We start from the raw sequence: 27,673 nt of genomic DNA, 5'->3' as shown, positions 1-27,673 counted from the left end.
ATATTACAACTGACCAAACCATGTTCTGTGCAGTATTACCATCAGTTGGTATTGGGGCACTTTCTGCTAGAGAGGCTGAAGGAAGAACTAACATCTCCGCTGGCGAAAAGGTATACTCTCCCTTTTAGAAAATTATTTGTTCCTCTGGACATCTGTTTATGGGAGTTATATTGCTGTTGTGCTGTTGCTTTGCCTGTGTAGATGGTTATTTGTTTATATTAGGTGGGGTTCCCTCATATATGCAGTTTGAGCTAGTGGACCTTCAAATTCTGTTTTAATAATGAAATATATGTCATCCCAAAGTCCTTCTCTATCTGATTAGTATGAAGATGAGATTTCTTTCTTATTGTGTTGGGGTCCTCAAATCTACTTGTAACTGTTTTATGCCAATGAAATATATGGAGAAAACAGGGGATTGTGCAATTACATGCTGGTTCTGTTCCATAATTTTAAATTAAAGTAATGAGCTTTACTGGATCTGTTCTGTAGTTTCATGAATGCACTAAGCCTGGTATATATATCTCGGGTTCAAGTTAATCATTTATGGTGCTAGACCATGATGTGATTATCTTATATGTTATTTTTAATAAATACTATTTTACCATAGGATGTGTGTCCATAGGATGTGTGTAATCTCGGAGGTGTTTATGCGCCTGAATTGATTTAGTGGTTGCTGTAATTTTATCACTCTGCAATATGTAAAATATACTTCCAATATCATTATAAATCTAATACACTTGCAGCAGAACTATAGTCCCTGTAGCTTCTTAGACAGAGCAGTAGGTACTTTCAAGAGCGTAGTTTACAACTTGCAGTGAAGGGACTCCAACGCTGTTAAGCACGAGGGCAAATCAGAGGGGGTAATTAAGGAAATTTTTTTGTCATCAAGAGTAAATCATTCGATGTTGTCTATGAAGGGAAGAAAACGATTAGGGTGTGTGAAAATGGGAGGGGATTTAGGGTTTCAATCACCTTGTGGGAGGATAAAGTTGAATGGCTGCTTGGAGCTTTGAATGAGTTTTACTGGACAAGAGGGGAGTTTTGGGGCTGGAATAAGGGAGGTAACAGGCAGGAAAAATTTCTGGTCATCACAAAGGAGATAGGGGAGGCAGTGAGACAGATCTTCATTCCAGAAGGTCCATAGACCGGAGGATGGTGGAAAATGATGGTGAAATTGTTCGAAATGGCAGAAAGAAAAAATGAGGCACTGGGAACCAAAGGAAGTCGAAATGAGAAACCAAAAGAAAATGCATAAGCCAAGAGGCTGTCCATGATGATACACCAATCTTGCTGTGCTGTCCAACTTGCCAAAAGGGAGCTGAGGGTGAGTTTGGAGGTGAGAAGAGAGAGGAGCTTTGCAGACGCATTGAAGGCACACAATAGAGGAGCCAAGCAGGGAAGATAAGATCCGATTTCAAGTTGTGTCGGGTCAAATTCAAAACGCAAAATTCAACCCTTTATGCAAACACAAGTATGAGGTGTTGTTTTGATTATTTGAGGGGTTCAAACGGACCTTAGTCTGGAGAGCCCAAGGTCAAGAACCAGGTTGGACTCGTTAAATCATGTACATGGGCTGATAAAGAGAAGTGGATCAAGTGGGCTGCGCTGGAGAATTGGGTTAAAAGCTTTAGGTCCGGGTCCACTTGTGAATGGAGACTCGTGACCCATGACAAGAAGTGGAAACCTGAGCAGCGAATCAAGGGAGATCGGAAGAATAACTACACGACTGCAACAATGGACTTAGAGACAGAGTTTGATGACGGAGGGGATAATAGATGAGAGGAGTCTAGTGGAGCTCAGGAGAAAGAGGATCAGGCAAGAAGGCAGAGGTGGAAGCTGAAGCTAATCTCTTAGAGAGCATTGTGGTCGAGAAAGAAGGGGGTCCATTATGGCAGTAGTGGTGATTCTGGTGGTGGGTAATGAGGTTGGAGAGGTGCCTGGGTCAAATGAGAGGGCTGTTATGCAGTGGGATGAGATGACGATAAAGGATCAGATGGGGGGAAAATGAGGGAGTTGATTGAGGAAGAAAATTCTAGAGGGGTGCTTTAGAATGTCCAGCGGATTAGCTGTATGCTTGGGGTTAATTTTGACAGATTAGAGGAACAATCTATGAAGCTTTTCAAAGAAATAGAAAAAAGAAAGGAGAAGGTGAGAGTTGAGTGGATAAAGCCCAAAACAAAAAGCGGATAGGGGGTGGAGGATTCTAGAGAGCTGAGGAGATTGTAGTCCTTCATCAATTATAACAACTTGCGTAGGGGGGGAAAAGAAGGGAGATGGATTACTAGAGATACTTAAACAATTGTTGTTTCATCATCTCTTGGGATGTTAGAGGAATCAACGAACATAAGAAGAGATAGACGATAAGGGATCGTATGAATAAATGGAAAGCTGAAGTAATATGACTTCAAGAGACTAAAATGGAATCCATCCCGATTGGTATTATCCATGGCCTTTGGAAGACTAAGGAAATTGATTGGAAAGATTCCAGCTCAGGGGGCTTCTGCTGGGATTCTTGTTTTATGAAATGATGGTTTGCTTAATTGTGAGGAGCTGTTGTTGGGGGAATGTTCTGTCTCATGCATATTTGAAGATTGTAGTAATGGATTGAGGTGGATGTTCACTGGTGTATACAACAGAAGTGAGGGGAGAGAAAGAGGGGTTTGTTGTGGAAGGATCTGGATGATTGTGAGCAGAAATGAGACCTCTTGTTGATTGTTGGTGGAGATTTTTCAATATGATTTTGAGTAGATAAGAGATATGGGAGAGCATTTCCCAAGGGTTTGTGCTGATGAGTTTCAGGGGACTTTAGATAGGCTAGAATTAGTATAATTACTTATCCCTCATGGGAGATAAATTGACATGGTCTAATTAGAGGCTGAATTCAGCTTGTACTAGAATTGATAGGTTTTTGGTGTTTGTTTTCTGCCAATTTCAACTATCGGGTTTTGTGTCAAACACTCCTGTAACACAGTTGACAATCTAAGTCATGTGATAAGATGGTCACTGAAATAAGATTTGTGCACAATTTTGGAACATGAAGCACAACTATAAGGATAAAAAATGGTGACTAAGCTTTATACTCCCAACCCCTGCTATGGTTGTTAGTGAACAACAGTAACTATTTTTTACTACTGCAATGCGAGGTATAGGTGCTAAGATGTTTAGAGGAATTGATCGTGTGATGTGTGGCTTCTGAGTCTGTAATGTAGGACAATGCAAAGGCTTTATCTGAAACATTTAGTCTATGTAAGGTAGAAAACATACTTGAGTGTGTCAATAAACCTTTGCCTCTGGGTTTTTCTAGAGACTTAAGTTAATCTTTCGCTTTCTGCTTTAAATTCATTGAGGTCGTAAGCCTTCTCCTTCCTTTGTTGATTGACTATATGTGCCTTCCTGTGGGGTTTTTGTGGTGTATTTTTGAATCCACAGTCTTTATAGGAGGTACTTGATTTATCACGGTTTAACATTTCTTTTTGGTATGTCTGGGTTTCTTCATCAGATATTGTTTCTATTCTCCACCTGTTGCTGGCGTGTCAAGTTGACTTGGTTTCTTTGCTTGTTGGCATGGTTTAGACCCTTTGGTTTTTGTCGCTGGACTCTTGGTGAAGCTAGTTTCCAACAAGACTTCTTTTCTATTCTCCTCCATCGCAATAATGGATTTGGGCTGCACCTTTAGCTATGAAATTTTCCTGACTAATACCCAAATCTCTCTTGTAGTGGGTAAGAACATACAGTTGTCACTTATCTATAACATTGAATTCCAGAGCCGAGCTATTGCCACTGAATTCTTTTCACCCCAAGCATCAAATTGTGAGTCTCCCTGTTTTGTTCCTGTGCCCAAAATATGGCCGATTTTCTCTTTGCTTTTGAGTATTGTTGTGCCTAGGGTCACTTCAGATAATTTTCTTTATTCAAGTGGTATGTCGCTTGAATATGCTGTAATACTGTGACAGGTTGTTGTGAGTGGGTTCCATCAAAATTGGTTCCAGTGGGTCGTGGTGGAACTCCTGACATTGGGACAGCCGAAGTCAGGACGAATTTATGACAGGACAGACCAGCTGGAGTCTGGCTGCAGTTACTGCTGGTCAGCACAGTCTGAGTGGTTGATGCTAGAGGTGCACTAGAGGATCCTGTGGAGCTGGAGGGTGTGCGGCTGTTCTCATGGTGCATGGCTCTGGTGCAATGGCTGGAAACATGCTGGACAAGAATGTGGCTGGGCTCTGAGCTGGGAGCAGCAGCTGGGTGCGTGGCTGAATCGGGTTGGCACATGGCTGCTTTCCCTGCTACAAAAGCTGTCAGCTGCTGTTTTGTGGTGGTGGCCTGCTATGAAGGCCAGCGGCTGCTACTGTGGTAGCTGGTTATTAAGGCTGACCTTATAAAGTTGTGTTTTTCTTCTTTCGGTTATCAAGTCCGACTATGGCTTGTAAAAGAGTTAGGGTATTTTTTTCCCAAACTCTGATACTATGTGGAAGAATGAAATTGTGTGTTAATTATATTGGATAATGAGAACTTACATGTACATATTTTCGAGAAAAGAAAAAAGAAACCTACAATTAATTACATAGAAGTATTTTGCTAATATACTCCTTACCTTAATCACACATTATTTCCAACAGTGTTTAATATCTAACAGTGTAGGCCTTATGTGTGATTCTCATATTGTCCTTACTTCGTGCATTTGTTTGTTGCTGGGTGCATGTTGCTTTGACATTATTCAAAATAATTACGAACAACTGGCATATTTGGTTCTCAATTAAGCAGTTATTTTCCATTTGATTTCAGGAGGCCCATAAATTACTACAGCCAGCAGATAAAACCCTGAAGACCATGGCAATTGAGTTTGCTGAGTATCAGGTGATTTTTTTTTCCTGGAATAGTTGGAACATGATTCTGAGCATGTCTCATGCAGATTAATTAACATTTTTACTCTTTAATTTATATGTCTAAACATGCTTCAGGTGTCTGTAGATATATTTGTTACTACTCAGACCTATGTAGATATTGCTTCTATCAGTGTCGTCCCAAGGACTACGGGAGGGCAGGTACTATTGCTCATTCTGTGATCTTTGGTTTTGTTAATCAAACTTCATCTTAACAGTACCCACTGTAGCAACGTACTGGTCCATACAAGTGGCACATAGAGTATATGCATAATTTTGCACCCATTAAAATAAATCCAATACCCCATTTCCTGGCTTACTGGCTGAAATGTTGATATCAACTTGTACAAAATAAAATATCTTTTGTTGAGTTTTTTGTTTTCTTTTTTTAAATTTCACTTAAAAATTAAAAGTTAAATACATCTTGATGAATGACAACTTAATGAAAATGTATGATTCTAGTATATTTGTATTTATTTAGCATGATATTCTTTTTTTCGAACTTTGAATTATGACTTCGACTTACATGATATATTTGATGAGTTAAATATTTAGGCATGACAAAAAGTAATATCTTGCTTATGTTTGATGTGAATTATTTAGATAAATAACTTTTCTTTTTCTTTTTCCCTGAGAAAGACAGTACTATTCTTTTATATGATGTGTGTATGATGTTACAAAATTAAAACTTCTATAGTAGGGTTAAAGTCAAAGCGGCACACCAGAGGTTACAGATACTGGTGTTTACTACTTTGACTTACCATTGGAGACAAGCCTCTGACGTTACAGCTGAGGGCTGTCGTGCATGCTTTAGTCTTTATTCTGCTGTTGATAAGCTCACATTAGTTATTTACATTTTACAGTGAGCAGCCAAACTTTCATTGGCTTTCTCCATCTTTGACTATTATATCCTCAGGGTGGAATATCTTGTTTCAATTCCCTGAAAGAGGCTTCATTCATCTTACTTCTCTGTGCTAGCTCAGAATTTTGCTATGGCTACTAGCGGGATCCATTATCCTCTGTTTTATGACATAGAAAATGATGCTGGGAAATCACCCACCCATGCACGCATCACGCATTGAGAAATCATGCATGTAGGTTTTAGGGTCCAGGTAATCAGATTATGCTCTTTTGTTTGTGATAAGTCAATGTTTCATCTAGGGATGATGAATTGGTTTAGAAGATGACCAAGAATGAAAAGTTCTCTGAAAGACCTTAGCATCATCTGGTGGACCCTATTTTGGTTCAAAAATCTGTGCATGTAGTTTTTAGGATTCAGGTAAAAGATTTTAGGCTTTTGAATTTGAGAACTCAATGTTTCATCCAGAGATAATGAACTCGTCTAGAAGATCACGAGCATGGCAAATCCTTTGCAGAGTCTTTCTACCATCATCTGCCAGATGACCCTATTTTGGATTGCTGTTTTTGGAAAGGATATGGAGGACAAGAGCTACTACTTGCATTGCCTTTTCTTTTGCCTGGAGGCAGCCTGAGGTTTATTTATTTTTTCATATTGTTTATAGAAGAAGAAAAAGAAGAATTCATAAAAACATTAAGGGATTGCCAACTAGTTAGAAAATATATATAAAGCTTCTTCCTTCTTATCAGCCTCCATGTCTTGCCTTGTCCACGACTTATCCACCAGAGAACTTGCCGTGATCCATTGAACCAGCTTGGAGGAGAATTCTTACATTGGATAACCTGATGAAGTCTTGTTGACCTGTGGTTAATGTTTTTTTGTGTTTTTTCAATGTCTCAAAGACGATGTTTGGCTCTTGTGTAGGGTAAGGTAGTTGGGTTGGGAAGGTATGCTACCCACAGTAAAGATTTTTATTCCATCATATGTTTGGGATGATTGGCCAAAGAACAAATATTATATCATAATAGATTATGTTATTTTTTCTTATTATATTAGTAACTGGTGGTAGTGGTAGTGGTGGCAAGAATAAGGACTGTGGCAATGGCAGCAATGGTGATGGTAGTTGTTATGATGATGACAACAGCAATTGGGGAAGCCAGCAACACTTATTGCAGTGATAATAATAAAGTTGATGGCTATAGTCGCAATAACAGTCTTGAACTTTGGGGGGTGGTGGTCGCTGCTGTGGGTTTGACAATGGTGACGTGAGCAATAACAATATTGTTGGTTGTGAGGTGGGGGGATGGTTGTTCGATGGTGGCTGTGGTGGTAGCAGCAACAGTGCAGTGGCGGTGCTTGTGGTAGTGACAGTGATGGTAGTTGGCTGTGAGAACGACAGTGGTGATAACAGTGTAAAGTGACAACAATGTGGAGGGAATAATGATGGTGACAATAATAACGATAGGTTGGTGATAGTGTGGTCGCTGGCAACAGTAGTGGCATGGGTGGCGGCGGCAAAGGTTGTCATGGTTGAGATTGTGGCAATGACAATGACATTGGTGGTGGTGGTGGTAACAATGAAGCAGCAATGAGAGAGATGACCATAGCAGTAGCAACGGCAGATATGGTAGCAATAGTAGTAGCGACTGCAGCAACAACAAGAATGACGATTGTGGTACTCATGACATGGGATTTTAGGGGATTACTCAGCCAGGTTGTCCTCATGTACCTCTTTCAGTATCTGCCTTAGGAGTGATGTCTTATTCTACCTCTAAAGAAATTGTCCCAAACATTGGATAGGGTAGGATAATGGGTGGGTAAAGCTCCTTACCTTATCCATTGTACGAGTCGTAGCAAAAGAGTGGGGATCTCCTGATCTTCTTCTCCTTTTGCTATTCCAAGGTTAGAAGGCTTTGCATTTTGGCTCTTTCTCTCCTAGAAATCTCAGTTAGGTTATGGGTTATGTATGGTTTTGTAAAGGATTGGAATGGCATTATCACAATAATTTTTGGGTCATTAGGAGCCTAATAGGAGAGCTTTTGAAAATTCTTCTTCTTCTTTCACTTCTTTTTTAGCGAGCACTGACAGAGGACTTGTTTCCTTGTTCAAAGGGCCATCTCATCCTGATGGAGTCTGACATTATTAATCTCATTGATCTTTTGTGTTTGAGAGAATTGTAAATATCTCTCTTTGTACCTGGCTGGCACCCCTTCTGTGCCTGTTGTATATATTATCTTCTTTTCTTTCATAATGTTGCATCTTTTGTCACTTTGTTTTAGCATTCATCTTTTTTTAGATCTTTAGCAACTTCCATTAGCATCTAAATTTCCGATAGGGTTCTGTCTTAAAAAATTCAAAAAAATCAGAAGTCTTTTTAATCTACTTTCTGCTGGTTTCTTTTCAATGTTGGACTCTTCTGAGATTAAGATGTAATGCTGGTCCAGAGCTGTGCCTTCTAGTAATCTTGTATGCTTTTTCTCCTTTATCTTGTTTTGGTTCTTTTTTTTCCTTTTTTTATTTTTCCTCTCCGTCTCTCTTTAGGAACAATGTTTTTCTAAGAAAAACACCAAAAGCAAAAAATGAATTGAAAAACCTTCTTCATTCAGACGGTGATACGATTTAATAACAGATTGAAATGGAGTCGGTCTGTATTTCCATTAAAGAGTGTAGATTTCTATTCCTCACTTAGAGGTACTTGACCAGCACTAAATCACAGAGACCCAAATCTTCAGTTTAGTAGTAAACTCAGTTACCACCTTCTTATGGTTCATTGATACACAAACCGTGTCATTTTTTCATTAATAGCCATCTTTCTCATAGAACCTTCATTGAGATTTTGTTATTTATTTTTGTAAGCTCTATATTTAACCTGAACCATTTACTTCTCCTGCAGGTTTACTATTATTACCCTTTCTCAGCTCTATCTGATCCTGCCAAGCTTTACAATGATCTTAGATGGAATGTCACAAGGCCCCAGGGGTTTGAGGCTGTTATGCGCGTGAGATGCAGCCAGGTAATGCTCTTGTAATACTGAGTTTATCCTGTTTACTTTTTAGTCTATATATTATACTGGTAAGTTAACTCTTATTTTTTTCTATACTTGATAGGGGATTCAAGTACAAGACTACTCTGGAAACTTTTGCAAGCGCATTCCAACTGACATTGACCTACCTGCGGTTCGTATGTTTTATGGAAATTACTGAAAAGTAGTTAACCAGTATTTTATTTTCAATTCCTTGTGTCATGATTCTAATCATTTAGAGAGTGCTAGACATAGCTGACCACTTGGCTGAACTTCCTGAGTCCCATTGGTGGTGGCAAGTTAATTTAATACCATATCTTTCAAAATAATAATACCACGGCCTTCAAAAACTTATACTATGGTAACTTTTGGATGGTCCTAGTGCCATAGAAATATAACGGTTTCATGCAAACAATAGAAGGAAAGTTATTGGATAATACCATGGCGATAGGGTTATGCAATTCTTATAAATTATTGGATAATGTCTTCTTTATTTGTATGATCTTTTTCCTTTCTTCTTGTCAAACCTTCTTTTTCTACAGATTGACTGTGATAAAGCTATAATGGTGACCTTAAAGCATGATGATAAATTGCAGGATGGCTCAGAATGTGCTTTTCAGGTATATCTGATAGTCTCTCTAATCTCTTCAACACTTAGTTCTTATATGTTACCATTATACCATTGTTATACAAAAATTTTATGTATAATTATAAGCATTTGGAAGATGGATTGTCATAATCCTTTCTTTTTAGAAATATGATGGATTTTCATAACCTTTCAATTATATTCTCCTTTGTTTTCCAGTGCGCTCTTCTTTACACCACCGTTTATGGGCAAAGAAGAATCCGAGTTACAACTTTATCTCTTCCATGCACTAACATGCTAAGTAATCTGTTTCGCTCAGCTGATTTGGATGCTCAATTTGCATGTTACTTGAAGCAAGGTGTGTGACTCTATCATACTTCTCTATTTCTTGTTCCTTATCTCCATTATTTTTTATTGTACTGTGCCTGAAATGTTTCTTCTAACCTACATCATACATCTGGTAAGCAAAATATAAATGTAAGATTTCGCTTGAGAACAGTTCAGCATCTGGTTCCTAACAGGCTTATTGTTTTATTTTCTGTTCTTTTCTTTTCTTCCCCCTTCTCCCTTTATTCCCTTTATGCAGCGGCTAGCGAAATTCCTTCAAAGCCACTATTGCAAGTCAGGGAACAAGTGACAAACCTTTGTGTCAACACTTTGCTTTCATATCGTAAATTCTGTGCTACTGTAACGTCATCAGGACAGCTTATTCTTCCAGAGGCACTTAAACTTCTGCCTTTATACACCCTTGGTATATTTCTTACTGTTCATATCTCTACCGTTATTACATTAGTGCACTTGACATTTCCTAATCATATCAGCACGTTCTGTGGATATTCATATATGCTTTCCTGAAGTGATGAAACTATCTGTTCTTTTTGCTTCCAAATTGTTGTTTATTAGCCATATTTTGTGCTTGTTAATAAAATTACTTATGGCTGTTGCATACTGTTTGTATTATTTAGTGTTCTTTTTTTCCATAAAATTTATGAGTTCAAGAAGATTTAGTGCCTTCACGGGGATCAGATCATTTATTATATCATAATTTTTTAAGTGGGTCAAGTGTGATTCTGTTTTTTCTGTGGGAATTCTTTTGCTCTGAGTACAAGTTCCTAAATATAAAGCGTTCTATGAATATTTTCTGAGTACTGAGGACTTGATAAGTTTCTTCATCTTAGCAAGCTAAAAAAGTTCAGTGCAGATCATGGATTTATTCACCCAAAAAATAATGGTATATTTTTTTCTTTTTTAGCATTAATTAAGAGCACAGGGCTGCGGACTGATGGGAGAATAGATGATCGTTCTTTTTGGATCAATTATGTTTCCTCCCTTTCAACTCCTTTGGCAATTCCCCTGGTTTACCCCAGAATGCTGGCTGTCCATGACTCTAATTCAAAGGTATAAAGTTGAAATTTCATATCAATTTCAATGTGTTTTTAGATCAGCTTTATTAATGTTCTTCTTTTCAGGATGAAGGATCTGTCATTCCTGTGACAATTCCTTTGTCAAGTGAACACATCAATAACGAAGGAGTCTATTTTCTTGAGAATGGCGAGGATGGTCTAGTATATGTTGGGGACTCAGTTTATCCAGATATCTTGCAGCAGCTCTTCAGTGTCTCCTCAGTGGAAGCAATCCCTAGCCAGGTAGCGTAATGGTTGATGTAGGATAAATAGGATTGATTTGTTAAATTAGGAATTTGGAGATAAAAGCTTTAGAAATCATATCTCAGAAACTTTATGAATTACAAGTAAGGATTTGATCGTATCGCATGACCAGGAAGTTGAGGAACTCCTAAAATACTTGATTTAATAACTGAAATTTATCTTAAGAAGTGAAATTATTGATATATTTATAGTGCTCCCTAATTAGCCTTTACTATATGGACTAAACTAAGAAATTATATAACTTATAAGGTTAGTAACACCACTCTTAATAAGATAGGAAGCTAATATTAATAATATTAGGAATATTAATTCTAATAAAATAAGAAATATTACAGCAAATAAGAAAAAATTAAATATTAATAAGAATGAAATCTTAAAATTACTAGATCTATAATAATAGAATCTTAATTAGTATAGTAGTTTTTTACAGTTAAAAGAATTACAATATCTAATCTATTTATGTAATTTATCCCATTCTGCATTAATGGTATATCTACAAATGTGGCCAAAATTTGTAAAGGTTGGCTGAACACTTTATGTACGAGTTATGTACCAAAAATGTCAGACGCTTATATAATTTGTTAAGTGGGTCAAGTGTGATTCTGTCTCTTCTATACCAAAAATGTCAGATGTTGTTACCATCTCCCTTTGGCTGATGGTTGGGGTGAGATGAGAACTTCCATTTGTTTGCGTTGGCATAGTTTATTTATAACTTCCAGCTTTCCGCTTCTTAACATTTGTTTATGTGCTCAGTTTGTGCTGCAACAATATGATAATCCATTATCAAAGAAGTTCAATGAGGTGGTAAACGAGATACGTCGCCAAAGATGTTCTTACCTACGGTATGACTATGAATGGATATTTAAAAAAAAATCTTGCAATATAGTCTAAGAATTAATTTCTGTTATCTAACGTCTTTCAATTTCCTATCTTTTCCTTTTCCTCTTTGCAGCTTGAAATTGTGCAAGAAGGGAGATCCATCAGGTGAGTGAATTAACTCAACCCTTTTATGGAAAATTTAACAATCTCACTTGAAAATTAGCTCTTCTAGGAAACTAATCAAGCATCTTCTCCGTTCGTCCCATATTCTTCCTGATTCGATTGTGCCTCTCCCACCCCCTCTGGCAGCATAACTTACTGGAATCTATCAAGTTAATCATCCTTGGTTTTACATACCTGATTTCTGTACAACCATAGAAAAACATCAATAATAATTTGTTAGAGATGAACCAGTGCTGCCCTGCTAGTTGTTAAAGCATGAAGTTTGTTGGTCAAAAGTCAAAAACATATGTCCGGATGAACTTTCTTGTCTATTATGTTCCTCGTTTGTCTTTCTATCTATGTTTTGATCTTAATTGAATAGTTTAATTGATGTGGTGTTATCAAATAATCTTGATCTGGTATCATTTATAAATTTCATTAGTGTTTTTGTTAATAAATGTGTGAGAGAGCTTTTTCACTTTCTAGTGGAGATGTGAAGCTCGACTAGACATTGATTTTCACAATCAAACTGGATCAAGTTAAACATGCCCTTTATTTTTCTAGTTCACTAAATTTGCTAGCTAAGCTGTCTTGGCTGGTAAGGGGATTTCGATGTCTCAAAATCAAATGCCACCTGCCCATAGTGATATTGCATTTCATCCTTCACATGCATTTTATTAATGTATTACGTTTGACCTCTTTTAATTAATTTGTTTCATTTGTCTCCAGGAATGTTGTTTTTCTCATATATGGTAGAGGATAAGAATGTCAATGGCCCTTCATATGTCGAGTTTCTTGTGCATATCCATCGACAAATCCAAGTCAAGATGTCTTGATCATCCTTTCATTTGATGCGGTTGGAGAGGTGCATTGCCTTAGCTGGAAGTGCATTAAGAAGGCGGCAAAGAAAGAAACATATGAAGGCCTGAACATCGGCAGGATCTTCTACTTAAGCTTTTCTGTACATATTCAGCAGAAAACCTGATAAGGACGTCATGCTTCTGTTCATTTTTATTAAATTGAAGGTCATGCCTAGAGATACAAAAGAACCTCCTCCCCCGCTATAAAAAGCCAGATTGGTGCTTCATGCTGGCTTGGTCACTTAGGGAGCGAGAATAAGATAGTTTTGTTGAGAGGGATTCTTAATCATAATGGAATTAGTATTTATAGAGGCCGATGGTGATAATTGAAATCTTTTCGAAAAGAACGTGATAATAATCTATATGTGCCATTTTGGTTTTTTTTTTTTTTTTTGTTTGGTTTTAATTTGTTTTTACTCTGAAACTTCTGTGTTTACTGTATGAGAGAATTGTATGCGAGCAGGTGGTTCATGTAATGAACTATTTTTGGTTAAATAGGTAAACCTTTCTGCCTCAAGCTGCTACGAATTGATGATTTAGCTTGAAAATTTAGTACTTCTATGGAAGTGCTAGCAGTTGGAAGGTTGAATTTACTGCTTCAGCTTGGAGAACAAATGCTGAGTTTACTTGATGAATGACACTTACCGACACAAGTGCACCTTGAGGCAAAACTCAATGTAATTGCGTTATGGAATGGATATGTTAATAAGCAAAATGAAAATAACTCCTGTCTCTTATCATATTAATTAATTAATTAATTAACAGCTTTAGTTAGGATTTTAATACTATCATTCACTATGAAATTCGTATATAAATTATCATTTTTTGTTTTAAAAAATTTATAAATATTTTAATATAACACTCAATTATAAATAAATAAATAAATAATATTCAATATTTATTAATTAAAATTTAATTAAGTTGAGTAAAATTAAAATAAAATTTACAATTTATTAATTACATATAGTGAAGGAAGGGGTCTAGATCAGATAAATTATTAAATTCATGTCTGCTCTATTACCCATTTGGGATTTATAAGTTTTTTTTTTTTTTTGTTTTTTTATATGTGCAATTTTTCTGTACCTTGTTGATTACAGATTTTGTCTTGTCCCATATTAAAGTAGAGATTTAGACTGATTTAATGGATCACACCGCTAAAAATACCCCATCACGTTTAGCGTTTTCATAATATCCATCTCTCTCTCTTATATTTTAATAAATGTGTCTTGAGGATCGAAAAAGTGTAGCATATACACACGAGTATTTTTTGAAGTAAAAACGAATTAGCACGTACCAACAGAATAAATTTAACATAGGAATTCACAATTAACACGTGTCTTAGTTTATTGGCAAAAGAAATGATTTTAATAATATATATATATATATACATGCCTTTTATATCACCCTGTAAAATTATTCATCAATTATAAAATGGTTATTTGGGGTGAGAGAGGCTCGAACTCTCGACCTCAGGATTACTCAGATTGCTATGAGACCTACGCGCTAGCCAACTGCGCCACCACCCCTTTGCTGTTCACTCTGATGAACAATATTTATATGATCGTAATTTGTTGTAAATATTAACAATAATAAATATACTCATATGTAATTTTCACGAATAAATAAATAAATAAATGATCTTCACAAATTATTAAATTAACTGGACTTTTGTGATATTCATGTTTAAAGATAATATTTACTTTTTATTCTAAACTCTATTAGAAACATATTAATAACATTTGTTCCATTAAAAAAAAATTTAACATTAATATAATTCATTGTATGATTAATTATCCGTAAACTAATAAAACTTGACATAATCCGTATATATAACTCATAGACACGAATAATTAAGCACATTTAAGTTTCAATTTGAAATATAATTGACAAGTTAGACCAATTAAGAATTGGAATTAAAACACTTTTATTTGTTTAGACTCTTTTTTTATCTATTTTGACTAATTAAATAATTTCATCAATACATTTTATCAGTGTATTCACATATATAGAATATTGTATGCTACATATATTATAATATAAATAAATCTGACCTATCTACTGAAAAAAAAAATAAAATAAAATAAAACCTATATATTGGAAAAGTTAGTTTTAATTTTCCTTCATTTTAACATTTCATGATAAACAACGTAGGCTAACAAATAAATACAACTCTTAATTATTATTTAGAGTGAGCCGTACAGAACATCAAGGTTCCATGGTGTAGTGGTTAGCACTCTGGACTTTGAATCCAGCGACCTGGGTTCGACTCCCGGTGGGACCTATATTGTTTTTTTTGTACTTTCATATTTTTTTAACCCCTTCTCCTTTCTACCATAACTGGAACTTCTCTGAATAATATCCAAAATTGAAAATACTCACTAGCCACCTACTCTAACATGCAGTTGCCATGATTCCCACCAAAAAAAAAAAGTAATGATAATAATAATAAACATTAAAAAAAAACAAAGAAGAAGATTTCACTTGTCAGATACAACAGTATCAACCCAATTAGATCTTCAATGTATATACTGGATTTTGAAGAACAATACACATAGCAAACTGAACCATGTATCCGTATAAGAGAACTTCTCCATCCTGCCAATATTCTCCCTACCAGAGCAATAGATTGTTTGCTAACAAATCATGTACTTTAGCCACTTCCAAGTAATTCACAAAGATAATAGCTCGTATTGTTCATATTCACGTTGAGTAAAAAACTTACAAGAAAGAACTAATAAACAAACATGACTTACTTCTGTTGGTTCCTTCTGTCATTCTCCATGATTACGGTGATGGTTTTGCCCGAAATTTTTCTCTCTTCTGAAGGCCTTAAAGAGATCAATGCCAAGACAAGCATTAAGCAAGTTCATCCCTGCCATACCAAACAGTGCAAGAGGCAACTCTACCCCCTTGCCAAACTTAGAAGCATCTTTGATTAGCTTCGCTGTGATAAGAACGTGAGACACAAGCCTGGCGAAAATGAAGGTAATCCAATTGAGAACCCATTCTATCTTCACCATTCTGCTCCTGGCATCCCGAACACCAGCCATTCGCCGCACTTTCCTCACATGTAGAAAAATTGAATGCAGCTGTTATTTAAACACGAATTTCAGATTCAGTCTCTCTACAGCAGCATCAACCTCAATAATGCATAATTATAAGAACCTTGACACTTGAGCTTTTATTTGATAATTTTTTCTTTTGCATGGAAAATTAAGATTTTGCTTTTATTAATTCTTTTTTAACAAAATCTGACAACAGAGTGACATTATTCAAGGGCCTACCATAGGGTTGGTCATATTTACTTTGATAAGAAGCATCTTTCCTACGAAATTTCATGTTTCCCCTACTGTTAAATTGAAATATTCTCTAGCTTGTTGTAGTCATAGAATTCCAACATTGAATTTCGAAAAAAATTGTCTAAAAGCCGTACTATCTGTCAGCGACATGGCCCTGTGAATTACAAGAATACATGGTCCTTGAAGTTCCACAGCACAAGATATCTAGGAATAAATTACAATTATACAAAAATGGATAAAACTAAAAGATGGGCAATAATGAAGAATTTTTTTGAAGAAACTTAAACAAACCTCACAAATCAGCGTGAGAATCAGGTAGTTGATGGTGACATTCCTATACAACGCAAGTGTAAAGCAGACAAGGAGCAGCAGATGATGCGCCAGAATGGATGGGACCAAACCACTGTATAATCGGTAATGCAGCATATCCCATTGATCATATGCAAAGTAACCACAGGAGAAGCACAAAGCATGATATGCCCATGGCCAAGTAACTCCAAACAACTGTGAGTGCTCGAACATCCCATATGAACCATTGTTTAACCACTGATTAAGCAGAATGAAAACCACTGCACAGCATGAGTTTAAACTTCTTTAAATGAAACAAAATATTAAATCCAAATAAGAGAAGGGTTTGCAACCAGGGAAAAAATGAATTATAACTAGCAACCCTTGATATCTTGTAAAAATAGGATCTTGCAATTAGTTTGCACTTATACATATAACTACTGTAGTAAAATAATTTCTTTTCTTTGTACTTTTTGGTCAGCCCAAAAAAGGGGCTTGTAAAGTCTTAAGGCAGGAAAAAATTTGCATCAATAACTCCATCATGAGAGGAATTCATACCCCATTTTGATGTCTGGCAAAATATTACCATGATGAGAGGAATTCCTTACACCTCTTGTACATAAAAAAACATACATAATAGTACAATATCAATAAGATTTTTCTTCAAATTTTGTTATCTTCAGTCTCTCTCTAATGACAATCAATAAAAATGATTCCATTTTGCTAAGAGGGCAGGATAAATAAAGATTCTATCCTAACCACTGCTGGTCTTCACTGTTGCGCATATCATTTCATAGATTAATAATTCCCACAGTCGAAGTTTTATTTTGAAATCTTTTAACAAGAACAGACAATCAGCATAATTACCCAGACCTCTTATAAATATTATCATTGTGCTCAGCAGCTGGAAGGGGCCAATAAATTAATTTAAGAGAAGCTGACAAAAAATGCTATGGTAATAGAGACTCATCAATACCTCGCCCCTCTGTAGCATCTCAAGTGAACCCTCGTGCTTGCAGCCTACAGCCCTCACCCCTCAGCAGTGCCTAAAGTGCGCTCGTGAACAGCTTAACTCCATGACTGGCAAGTGGAAAACTCGATATTAAGCGTCTTGCTCTTGTGCTTAAAAAGGTAGATTCCTCTTTGTTTACTCAGATCAAGTTTCTGGTTCTGTTGTTTCTTTCTCTTCTTTTTTTATTTTCTATTTCTGGGTTTTGATCTTTATCATGAATTCAACATGTTGCGGGTTTCATACTTGGATATGATATATTACCAACTGTAAACTCCTATTAACAATGTGGTTTTATTTTGAAATAGAGCGATAAAAATCAGAAACATGAAAAATTTACATGTATTTCATGTACTTCAGTTAATAATCAAACCGATCGAGATAATTCGCTGTTTCGATTTTGGTTATATGTGCAAATTTGATTGGTTTGGTTCGGTTACTTTCGTCGATCAGTTTTTTTGGTTAAAAAAAAAATATTAACCGAAATTGACCGAACTAACCGTTGCACACCTCATGAGTTCTCTAAGAACACTGAATATAGCAATTGGGCAAGACAGAACATAGAATAGCTAGATAAAACAAATGAATGAACCACTTAGTTCTTCTCTATATCTTACTCTCTCTCTGTTGGTGTACAACAGAAAGAACACTTTTTCATGAATTGCTGATTGATCAATGTTGATAACATCCGTCAGTTCAGATTTTAATTTCTTAAAGGACTTAGTATTTGTGAAAATTCCTACCCATTTACTTATTTTACACATATTCTTGTCTTCTACGTTTTATTTCTTTATTTCCAAGGTTTCCATTTTACAGCATATATGACCTCCAGCTACTAAGAGTTTCTTAATGGTCAAATAACGTGTTGCTTAAGTATATGTTATTGGAACAAAAGCCCCGAGATGCATAACCTTATTAAGGCAAAGAACTGAGCCACCTTCAGAAGTGATCACCCAGGAACCAGAACTGATCAGCACCTAACAGTACATTTCTAAGTTCATATGGAGACTTGGTGGCTGCACTGGTTAAACTGCTGCTAAGTCATGCCAAAGGCTTCTATTCCAATTCTAGCTTGATTTTATTTAACCATTCAGCTGCAGCGAGTTTCTTTGAGGCTGGACTTTAATGTTCAAATAACAGATTACTTGAATAAGTACAGGTTATTTGGAAGAAAGGCACCCAAATCTATCACTTAAGCCAAATAACTGAACTACCTTTAGAAGTGATCACCTATGAAAAAGAACTAATCAACCCCTAACTGCATATTTTTTCTTACTTTTTGGAGACGAGGTGGCTGCACTGCTTAAACTGCTGCCAAGTCATGCCAAAAGCTTTGATCCCAATTCTCGGTTGAATTTAGTTTTTTCTTTTTTTTTGGATAGAAAACAGGACCTTCAATCTTTACAAGCTAATAAATTCAAAGCATGAAAATTATTTAAGCAGTTCCATACTGTGAATCAATTATTTATTCACTCCCACTGCATTTTCATAACTCCTAATCAATGGATTCAATATAACTGTAAAGACCAATGGCATGCCCCTTAGTTACATGATCAAACTTCCTAAATATTACATAATGACTCTCACTTTGAAATATATCCCTGTGATAGATATCCCATGAACAGTTTGGTGGAGGAACCGTCCAAATTAACCTCATAAGTAACAACAATGCACGAACAGTCTATAGGAGATCAGTTGAACATCTTTGTTCTTATAAATGTTTGGAACAGGCCATCCACTTTGTCATACATTCGACTTCGTCTTCCTCATATTTCCGAAATGACCGTGATATCATGGATACGCAAATAACTAGTCTAGATGAGATTTTTACAGTCAAATTTTCTTTCATTTGAGTGGAGATTTATGCTTTCTTGAGTGATCATCTTCAGAATCCACTCTTGAAATTTCATTTGAAATTCTATCAACTGAGTTTTTAACAATTTTCCAAATACCTTAGGTCTGATTTCCTGATGAATTTCAAACAAAATTTGAATATCTTCTAAACATAAAGTCTTAAATTACTCCGTAACCCAGTTAACGGAAACGTCACGCTATCCATACGGCCAAACAAAAAAGAGAAAAGAAGCCTACAGCAGGAACCCAACGAACACCAAAACCAAATTAACCCAGCTCCCCCACCGCTAATCTAGAGAAAATATCTATCGAAGCAAAATCCCAATTCAATAGAAAGGGAAGAAAAAAGAGCAGAAGAGAACAAGGAAAAGGAAAAAGGGGAACCTGAAGCAGAGGTGACGGTGGAGTGGAGGAGAGAGACAGAGGTGTTGACGAAGAGAGGTTCACGAGAAATCCAAAATCGAATAAGCCAGTTAGCTATTTGGTAAAAGCAGCCACCAACGACGACGTAAAGCAGCTCTCTCCTATGATTGAACACTATCTCGAACAGAAGAGAGACGGACCAGAGAACCAGAGTGGCCATAAAGAAAGCACCAGCCTTGCTGCTGCTCTGAGTATTGCTTGTTCTTGCCATTTAATCTGTAAACGGAGATCGCCGAGACAGTGAGCGGAGCGGTGCGACAACTGCTTTTTGTGGTGAAGACTTTTCCAAACCTTTCAACTGCAGATGGAGAATTCTTGTTTTACCCGCAATATAAACTTTATATCTTTTTTCCGCCAAAATATTAATTTCAGCTTATTAATAATTTAAAATATTTAGATTAATCCTGTACTTTTTTTACGAATTGTGTTTATATTTTTTGAAAATTTCCAATTATTAATAAAATATGACGTCATATCTGACGTAATCTTTTTTAATTTTACAACATAAATCGGTTCAGTTAAAAAAACTGGAGCAGGTCCATCAATTAAAACCCTAAATCCCCAGATTCCCAACTTCATTCCGTGATTGCCCCTCCTTGCTACTCGATCTGGACTCTTGTTCGCGATCTCAATCGGCGAATCCCCAAATCACTGGTGCGTCTTCCTCTCGAGTCTATCTTGTCTCTCGTCGCGCTCTCACTCACTAGTTCTTGTCCGTCGTCGTGCTCTCACTCATCGGTGGCTGCTTGTCGCTCTCAATTACTTCAATGTCTTCCTCTCCAGTGAACGGTAACAAGTCTCTTGCTTACTCCAGTGTCTTCCTCTCCAGCAAAAAGCGATTAAAAGGAGTAGGAGTAGGTTAATTTGTATGGGAAACCGTTGCAAACCTTGCCACACCGCCAGCTTTATCAGACGTGTATTGGGATGAGGCTGTTACCAGATAAGCACAGGTGGTCACGTGAAAAGATGAAGAAGCTCTTAGAAGGGTTAAAGGTAAAAGAATTTTGATAGGCTTCGTTAGTGTCTCCTTTGAAAGGGATTTTGGTGTGTTCTCTCGCTCTTCGCGTATGGTTTGTCCTTGCCCTTCTGGAAGAAGACAAAAGAGAGGCACACATCTGATCTGCCATCGTGAAAAGAAGTAGAATTCCACAAGGACAACCATTTGCGACCACGACAGAGCTTGAATACAAGAAGAGAATGATGGAGCACGCGAATGGAAGGAAACCGTTGTGTGAAGAGACAATTTAGCTTTCTGTTTTTTGAGGTTTTGGAAAGGTAGAAGAGAAGGAAGAGAAAGTATAATGAACCGATTTGATTTACTCTACTCAGACCGGTTCAGGCCGGTTTACCAAAGGGCTTTTTTTCCACGTCATTCGTCACGTGGGAAACCAACCAACAAATGAAATGCACACACGTGTCGATTCAGTGACACGCGTCAAACACGTGACTCAGTTTGAAGGAAACTAGAGGTATGAATAATTTAAATATTTTAAAATAGTACAAAAATTAAATTAATATTTTGGCTCATATTAAATTTTTATTATAATATCATCATTTGTAGCTGTTTTAAATAATAAATAATAAAGTGAATAAGGTAATAAAATTACTATGACTTAAAAAAATTATAAATATTTTAATTAAAAAAAATTTTAAATAGTAACCACACAAATCAAGTACTCATTTATATAAATTACTATAAATTTTTTAATTAAATATTTAGTTGTTTATTTTATGGAACCCATGATCGGATGATTAAACATGGTGTTTTATTATATTATAAATATTATTTATGTATTACATCATTAATATTAATATAATTATAATATTTTGTTACGAATGAACAAGATATTGAAAAATTATTCATATATAAAATTATAATTATCGAAACGGGTATTTTTTGCATAAAAAGTGTATTTTACTACAATAACTACAGAAATGATACGGATTATTCAATAATCGAAGTCAATTTACTTTATTAAAAAAATATATATAAATGAATTTGTATGAAATGATTTCGCAGAATTCAACTAATTATTTTGATTTCGAGATATTATTAAGAAATAAGAATCGCGTTGTCAAAATTTTTTTGCTAATTTCGGTATCTTATTGAATGAAATTTTCGGATATTGCTGACGTGTTAAGTTAATTTTAGATGTTTTTAGTTATTTTTGTAAATATTATTTTTTGTTGTCTTAATTACCCAACAAAGCAAACTAAAATAATTTATACTTAATTATAACCATAGGAATTAAATGGAAAGATTTAACGGTTAGATTTTATCGGAGACGCATCACGCGGGTCCCACAACTCAAAAAGGAAACAAATGATCTCAGCCTCTTCCGTTAATTGAAAGAAAAACGCGAAGACAGACAGAGATATCTCGAAAATCCGACGTGGCAAGATATGAGGGTCCCGCAGAGTGCAAGATACTCACTCTCACACAGGGCGGAGCATGTGGAAGCAGGAGGCGCCACGTGTACAACCAACTAGTCCACGCATGTCCACGTGGCGACCCATGGGAGGCTAGTCAAGATCGCGCGTTACTTGAGCCTCTTATCAACAAATTAAATCTCCCTCTCTAATTTCCCCTCATGCTTCTTTCCCTGTCTTCTTCCTCTTCTTCTTCCTCCTCCTCCCTTAAGGTTTCTCCCTTTCGCACGCCATGACTGCTGTAGCTACAGCTGCTGCTCTCTCTCTACCTATCTCTCTCTGTAGATCATCCAAGTTTAACACTAGAAAGGTAATTGTTTTTTTGCTAGTTTGTCACGTTAGCTTCTTATTTTAGACAAAAGGCTAGTTTTAGTTGCCGGTGAAGTTTTTGCTCCAAATTCAAGAATATTATTGTTTTTGGTATTTTTCAATGTTTAATTTATCTGCATAGCACTTGTGTGGTAAAATTCTGTTGTCCTAGCAATAAGATCGCGCTTTTAGTAGCCTCCTCTACTAAATTTATTTGGAATTTGCCCCATCCGGAGAGGTAGAGTTAAAGTAAATTGAATTCTAATTTCTTTGGTGTTTACATTCTAACTACTTGAATTTTTTTCTCCTAAATGAATTGGGAGTTGCTGGTCTCCAGCGCCAACTTTGATTAAAAATGGTTGGTGTGATGTATTTCTTTGCCTAAGTCATCTGATTCATGAATTATCTCAAGAAAAATAGACTTAGGTAGGCATTTTGTGTTACTCTGACTGATGGTGGGTGCTCAGGGAGTTAAAGGAAGGTTTGAAGTCTTTGCCGTATTTGGGGAGGAAGGTGGGTTGGTGGAGAAGAAGAGTCCGTGGGGCACGCTCTTTGACGTGGAGGATCCAAGGTCTAGAGTTCCTCAGTGTAAAGGGAAGTTCTTGGATGTAAATCAAGCTTTGGAAGTGGCTAGATATGATATTCAGTATTGTGATTGGCGAGCTCGGCAAGATCTCCTCACAATCATGCTTCTCCATGAAAAGGTCTCTATCATCTATCTCATTTTTAGTCAAATTCTCTTCACTTTCTCAAGAAGTATTTTTGAGGTTTCAACTGATAAGATTGCCTTATTATCTTTGTTATTGGATCATGACTACGATTCTCCCTCTTTATTGTTTGTACTATAAATTTTGGTTAGTAGTTATTAGTTTCTGACATTTGATTCCATCTATCGATATTTCTCGTATAAAATTTAATAGGTTCATAATACCAGTTACAAGTTTCTAGTTGCTATTGCAGTTAGCTTACTGTCGGAAACTTTTTTAGGTTGTGGAAGTTCTAAATCCTCTGGCTCGTGATTACAAGTCCATTGGCACTATGAAGAAGGAGCTTGCCGGGTTGCAGGATGAACTAGCCCAAGCTCACAGACAGGTCTGTAGAAGTTTCAATTAATAACATAAAATCTATGCATTTCATGCACATAAATGTTCCTTGATAGCCTGTTAAGATGGTTTTTGCATCACTAAAAGAAGTTAAGACATGCTGCCAAGCCATCGGTGGCCAAGTGCCATGCATTTTCTTTATGTAGTTTGAAGTTGAGGATTTGACCCTGACTCATGGAGGATCCAACTGAGTATATGCTTGTTCCAACTGTGCATCTTATAGCCAATTTTTTATCTGACATATGAGTAACAAACAGGTTCATATATCTGAAGCAAGGGTTGCCACTGCTTTAGACAAACTAGCTTATATGGAGGCATTGGTTAATGATAGGCTGTTACAAGACAGAAGTACAACAGAGTGTAACCAAGCATCTCCCTCTCCCAGTGCATCCATCCAATCTCTGGATACACCACAAGGGAAGTTGCCTCGAAAACGGTTGGATGTCTCAGGTCCAGTTCAACCTTACCATCCCCGCTTGAAGAATTTCTGGTATCCAGCTGCTTTTTCCACTGACCTGAAGGAAGACACTATGGTATGTTGGTTGCTCCAAAGCTTATTAGTCTTTTTTCCTCGAAATATAGTGCCGGAATATTTCAAATATCATTTTGTCACCAGAAAAAGCCACAGAGACTAAATTCCTTGGACCAATTTGCCTATTCGTTTATTTTTTATCAAGTCTAAATGATGCCGTTACTATCTTACTATGGCATGCATACACCATATAAATGAGTAATGAACTTTGACTAATAGTTGCTCAGGGGGGAAATTACTTGTTTGATGTCCTCTTACCTGTGCTTTTCGTATTTTTCTTCAGATTCCAATTGATTGCTTTGAGGAACCATGGGTTATCTTCCGGGGAAAAGATGGGAAACCTGGATGTGTTCAGAACACATGTGCACACAGAGCATGTCCTCTTCACCTGGGCTCAGTGAATGAGGGCCGCATCCAATGTCCCTATCATGGTTAGTAAGAATTTATAAATTCTGCGAATTGTGTACAACATAAATTTGCTGTACTATACAGGCAATTCCTTGACACTTTAGACTAAATTTAGAAGTTATTTCTGTTGAAGAATAAAGAGGCAAAGAATGTACTTTTCAGTATCTAATGCTTGAAATTTTGCGGTGGTTGACTGTCAGGGTGGGAATACTCGACAGATGGAAAATGTGAAAAGATGCCATCAACACGACTGACAAATGTGAAGATAAAATCATTGCCGTGTCTTGAGCAAGAGGGAATGATCTGGATTTGGCCTGGAAGTGATCCCCCAGCAGCCACATTACCTTCATTACAGCCTCCACCAGGATTTCTAATCCATGCTGAGGTATGCTATGGAATTTCAAGGTTCAGCTGTTGTGAGTACAGAAGTCTGAGTACCGGCATCTGTAATGCTCGTAAAGTTTTAGGAAAGGAGAATGGTTAAGCTCCCTGGGTGTTTTTTTTTTTTTTTTTTTTCCTTTGGATTCAGCTCCTTATTGTTTACTCGCAAATACAGATTGTCATGGAACTCCCAGTTGAACATGGACTACTTCTGGATAACCTTTTGGACCTTGCACATGCCCCTTTTACTCACACTTCCACCTTTGCCAAGGGTTGGACTGTTCCAAGGTTTGCTGCTTTGATTATTTCTGTTGACTTTTTAACAATTACAATCAAATATCTTGCTGTAATCTTTTTACAAAAATCTTTTTTGAACATGTTTGATATGGTGGGTTTGGAATACTTACTCTCTGCTTTTTTATGCTCTGAATTTGCAGCTTGGTGAAATTTTTAACACCTGCATCTGGTCTCCAAGGATATTGGGATCCTTACCCAATTGATATGGAATTTAGACCCCCTTGTATGGTGCTATCAACAATTGGGATCTCAAAGCCAGGGAAACTGGAGGGACAGAGTACAAAACAGTGTGCAACTCACCTTCACCAACTTCATGTATGCTTGCCTTCATCAAGACAAAAGACAAGACTATTATACAGAATGTCACTGGATTTTGCTCCCATACTTAAAAACATTCCTTTCATGCAGTATTTATGGAGGCACTTTGCAGAAAAGGTAAAGGAAAAAAAAAACTCTGCTTCTTATCTGTACATGTATAGTTTATGAAAGCAGTTCCCTTCTTGAATGGTGATTCTTTATTGACTCTTGATGAGTGAATTTTGAAAATCTCCAGAGTTTTAACTGCTTCATTACACTGTTAGTATCAGTCCCGTGTTGAGAAATACAGCAGTTCTGATTTTATCAGTTGCTTAAACAAGGCTAAAGAAAGTGGCCGCTCCATCATTATTTTGATTGGTTTTGTTTGGTTGATCCATTATCTGTTCAAGTATCTTTTGAAGTTGAAATTTACGAGTTCATCAACCCCTAACATTCCCACCCATTTTCTTGATCTGCAAATGGACACAGGTCTTGAACGAGGATCTGCGACTGGTAATTGGGCAACAAGAGCGGATGATTAATGGGGCAAACGTCTGGAATTCACCAGTGGCATATGATAAGCTAGGAGTAAGATATAGGCTATGGAGAGACGCCGTTCAGAGAGGAGACAGACAATTACCCTTCGGCAAGTCGATGTAGATGTTAGGATTTAACTTCTGTTACAACCTTTCAGGAAAGCTCCTCCGCCTGCAAACATTACACTAAGAATTCCTGCAAAAGCGAGCAACCTTGGCCAATTCTGCTGTGACTTTCTGGCATAAAACTCACCGGAAACTGTCGATTGATTTGAGGAACAGGAGATGTTTTTCTAGCTGTCACACAACCCACATTGTAAATCATGATAGCTGTACACTATTTTTATTGGCTTTGTGTACAGTGTCAAATCCATTTTTTTTTTTCAATGTCTCATTTCTCACCCTAAAATTCTACTGAAGTTGATGATGAAGATTGTTTTCCAGCCTTACCGTGATGAGATTTTGAAGTTGAAATGTACCTTCTTCTAGCACGGAACCTGTGTCGCACCATACCATAACTATGTTCAATGAAAATTCGTAAATTTGGGAAGTTCTTTATTCATGCCATGGCTTTGAATTTTGGTTATCAGCTATATGTGAATTGAAGTTGACTTAATCCAATGTATTGTTGAAATTTCTGAAATCAAAATCAATCTTGATTTGTTCGGATCATAATTTAGAAAATGGGTAAAATAATTCTGATGAGAATATATTTTTCCAGTTTCCAGAAAACTTGCTTGTTCTGTAAGAGAAGATAGATTTCAACTTCTTTTGTTGTTCTTCCTAAAATCCAAGTATGTTCCTGCGAAGTGAGAAGTTGGTTGTTATTAAATTAACATTTCCCAGGAACCAAACAGAAAATTTCCGGGCAAATTTCTTCACTAGACCCATCTATTGTCTAAAAAGTAGGTGATACGAGCAAAAGAAAACACATATTTGTTGGGCAAATCTCTCTCCTCCTCTTCTTATCCTTCTTCAATCATAATTTACTCGAATTATCAAAAAGTAAAAAAGAAATTTATTAAGAACAGAAGAAAGTTTTACAAAGTAACTAGAGATGAGATGATTTACAAGGCAGAGCCACAAAAGGGGCAGAAGGAGAAGTCGCACTCGACAGGCCGGTCACAGAAACGGCATCGCAGATCTCCAGAAGCAGCAGGTGACGGCAGCGTGTCAAACTCCGAATTAGGAGGACGAGAGAGAGAGTGGGGGAAGAAGAGAGCACAATTGTTGCAGTAGTAGAGAGAGTTTTTTCCAGGCCATCTCCAGACTGGAACAAAGAAAAGCTTGAGGACATTGTCGTATTCAACCAGATCAGCCTTTGAGCCGCAACGCATGCATCTCCCTGCACCTGATTTCAGAACCTGCCTCACTTGTTGCTCTAATCCACCCACGAAGAAAAAAAACATTTTTCCCCCTTCCCGATTTGGAATACTACGATGAATTCACTTGTTAGGGTTTTATGTTCGTCATAAATTACAGTAATTTAAAGAAATAGAGAAGGGTTCTGGTTGGTTCTGGCAACAGGATCTTCCTTCTACTCCATTCCGGGTCTACACTTTAAAAATAATTAAAAGAAAATAAAGGTTTTATGTTCTTGACAAGAAATTCTCATAATTAAAAAATATATATTTTTATTAATTTATTAATTT

At 36.6% G+C, this 27,673-nt stretch overlaps 4 protein-coding genes and 2 non-coding genes across 7 annotated transcripts in view; 3 read left to right on the top strand and 3 right to left on the bottom strand.

Moving 5' to 3' along the window:
- LOC110823642 (Sec23/Sec24 protein transport family protein) overlaps positions 1 to 13,372 on the top strand; it is a 35,126-nt gene extending 21,754 nt beyond the window's left edge. Inside the window, exons 13-25 of the mRNA XM_088207857.1 lie at positions 34 to 110; positions 4,783 to 4,854; positions 4,959 to 5,042; positions 8,633 to 8,752; positions 8,847 to 8,915; positions 9,304 to 9,381; positions 9,567 to 9,705; positions 9,934 to 10,098; positions 10,600 to 10,745; positions 10,817 to 10,993; positions 11,768 to 11,856; positions 11,967 to 11,998; positions 12,725 to 13,372. Of these exons, the coding sequence (XP_088063983.1) occupies positions 34 to 110; positions 4,783 to 4,854; positions 4,959 to 5,042; positions 8,633 to 8,752; positions 8,847 to 8,915; positions 9,304 to 9,381; positions 9,567 to 9,705; positions 9,934 to 10,098; positions 10,600 to 10,745; positions 10,817 to 10,993; positions 11,768 to 11,856; positions 11,967 to 11,998; positions 12,725 to 12,831 (1,355 nt within the window). The 3' untranslated portion in view covers positions 12,832 to 13,372. The remainder of the gene's footprint in view (positions 1 to 33; positions 111 to 4,782; positions 4,855 to 4,958; positions 5,043 to 8,632; positions 8,753 to 8,846; positions 8,916 to 9,303; positions 9,382 to 9,566; positions 9,706 to 9,933; positions 10,099 to 10,599; positions 10,746 to 10,816; positions 10,994 to 11,767; positions 11,857 to 11,966; positions 11,999 to 12,724) is intronic.
- A 923-nt stretch (positions 13,373 to 14,295) lies between these two features.
- Positions 14,296 to 14,381, bottom strand: TRNAM-CAU (transfer RNA methionine (anticodon CAU)). Its single transcript is given in 2 exon segments — positions 14,296 to 14,331; positions 14,344 to 14,381. It is a non-coding gene; the product is annotated as a tRNA-Met (tRNA).
- Positions 14,382 to 15,064: 683 nt separating this feature from the next.
- TRNAQ-UUG (transfer RNA glutamine (anticodon UUG)) lies at positions 15,065 to 15,136 on the top strand. The gene has a single exon. It is a non-coding gene; the product is annotated as a tRNA-Gln (tRNA).
- A 200-nt stretch (positions 15,137 to 15,336) lies between these two features.
- On the bottom strand, positions 15,337 to 20,273 carry LOC110813594 (TRAM, LAG1 and CLN8 (TLC) lipid-sensing domain containing protein). The gene is made up of 3 exons (XM_022040799.2): positions 19,690 to 20,273; positions 16,446 to 16,723; positions 15,337 to 15,944 (listed from the first exon to the last, which is right to left on the bottom strand). The coding sequence occupies exons 1-3, from the start codon at positions 19,937 to 19,939 to the stop codon at positions 15,627 to 15,629; spliced, it is 846 nt and encodes a 281-aa protein (XP_021896491.1). The 5' UTR covers positions 19,940 to 20,273; the 3' UTR covers positions 15,337 to 15,626.
- Positions 20,274 to 20,967: 694 nt separating this feature from the next.
- On the top strand, positions 20,968 to 26,583 carry CH1 (Pheophorbide a oxygenase family protein with Rieske 2Fe-2S domain-containing protein). 2 transcript variants are annotated; one of them, XM_088207845.1, is made up of 9 exons: positions 20,968 to 21,197; positions 22,935 to 23,171; positions 23,455 to 23,559; positions 23,828 to 24,103; positions 24,386 to 24,533; positions 24,711 to 24,895; positions 25,067 to 25,179; positions 25,329 to 25,623; positions 25,975 to 26,583. In XM_088207845.1, the coding sequence occupies exons 2-9, from the start codon at positions 23,154 to 23,156 to the stop codon at positions 26,143 to 26,145; spliced, it is 1,311 nt and encodes a 436-aa protein (XP_088063971.1). In that variant the 5' UTR covers positions 20,968 to 21,197; positions 22,935 to 23,153; the 3' UTR covers positions 26,146 to 26,583. The 2 variants fall into 2 exon arrangements, with proteins under 2 accessions (XP_088063971.1, XP_088063965.1); XM_088207839.1 differs by lacking the exon at positions 20,968 to 21,197 and adding an exon at positions 22,293 to 22,468.
- Positions 26,584 to 27,016: 433 nt separating this feature from the next.
- Positions 27,017 to 27,589, bottom strand: LOC110813595 (zinc-ribbon domain protein). The gene has a single exon (XM_022040800.2). The coding sequence runs from the start codon at positions 27,428 to 27,430 to the stop codon at positions 27,089 to 27,091; it is 342 nt and encodes a 113-aa protein (XP_021896492.1). The 5' UTR covers positions 27,431 to 27,589; the 3' UTR covers positions 27,017 to 27,088.
- Positions 27,590 to 27,673: the final 84 nt, after the last annotated feature.

Source organism: Carica papaya, chromosome 1 (genome assembly GCF_054855325.1).
Source record: "Carica papaya isolate Zhongbai chromosome 1, ASM5485532v1, whole genome shotgun sequence".
Lineage (NCBI taxonomy): Eukaryota > Viridiplantae > Streptophyta > Magnoliopsida > Brassicales > Caricaceae > Carica > Carica papaya.
The sequence above is the reverse complement of the archived record's forward strand: the minus strand, read 5'-3'. Positions and strand labels throughout refer to the sequence as shown.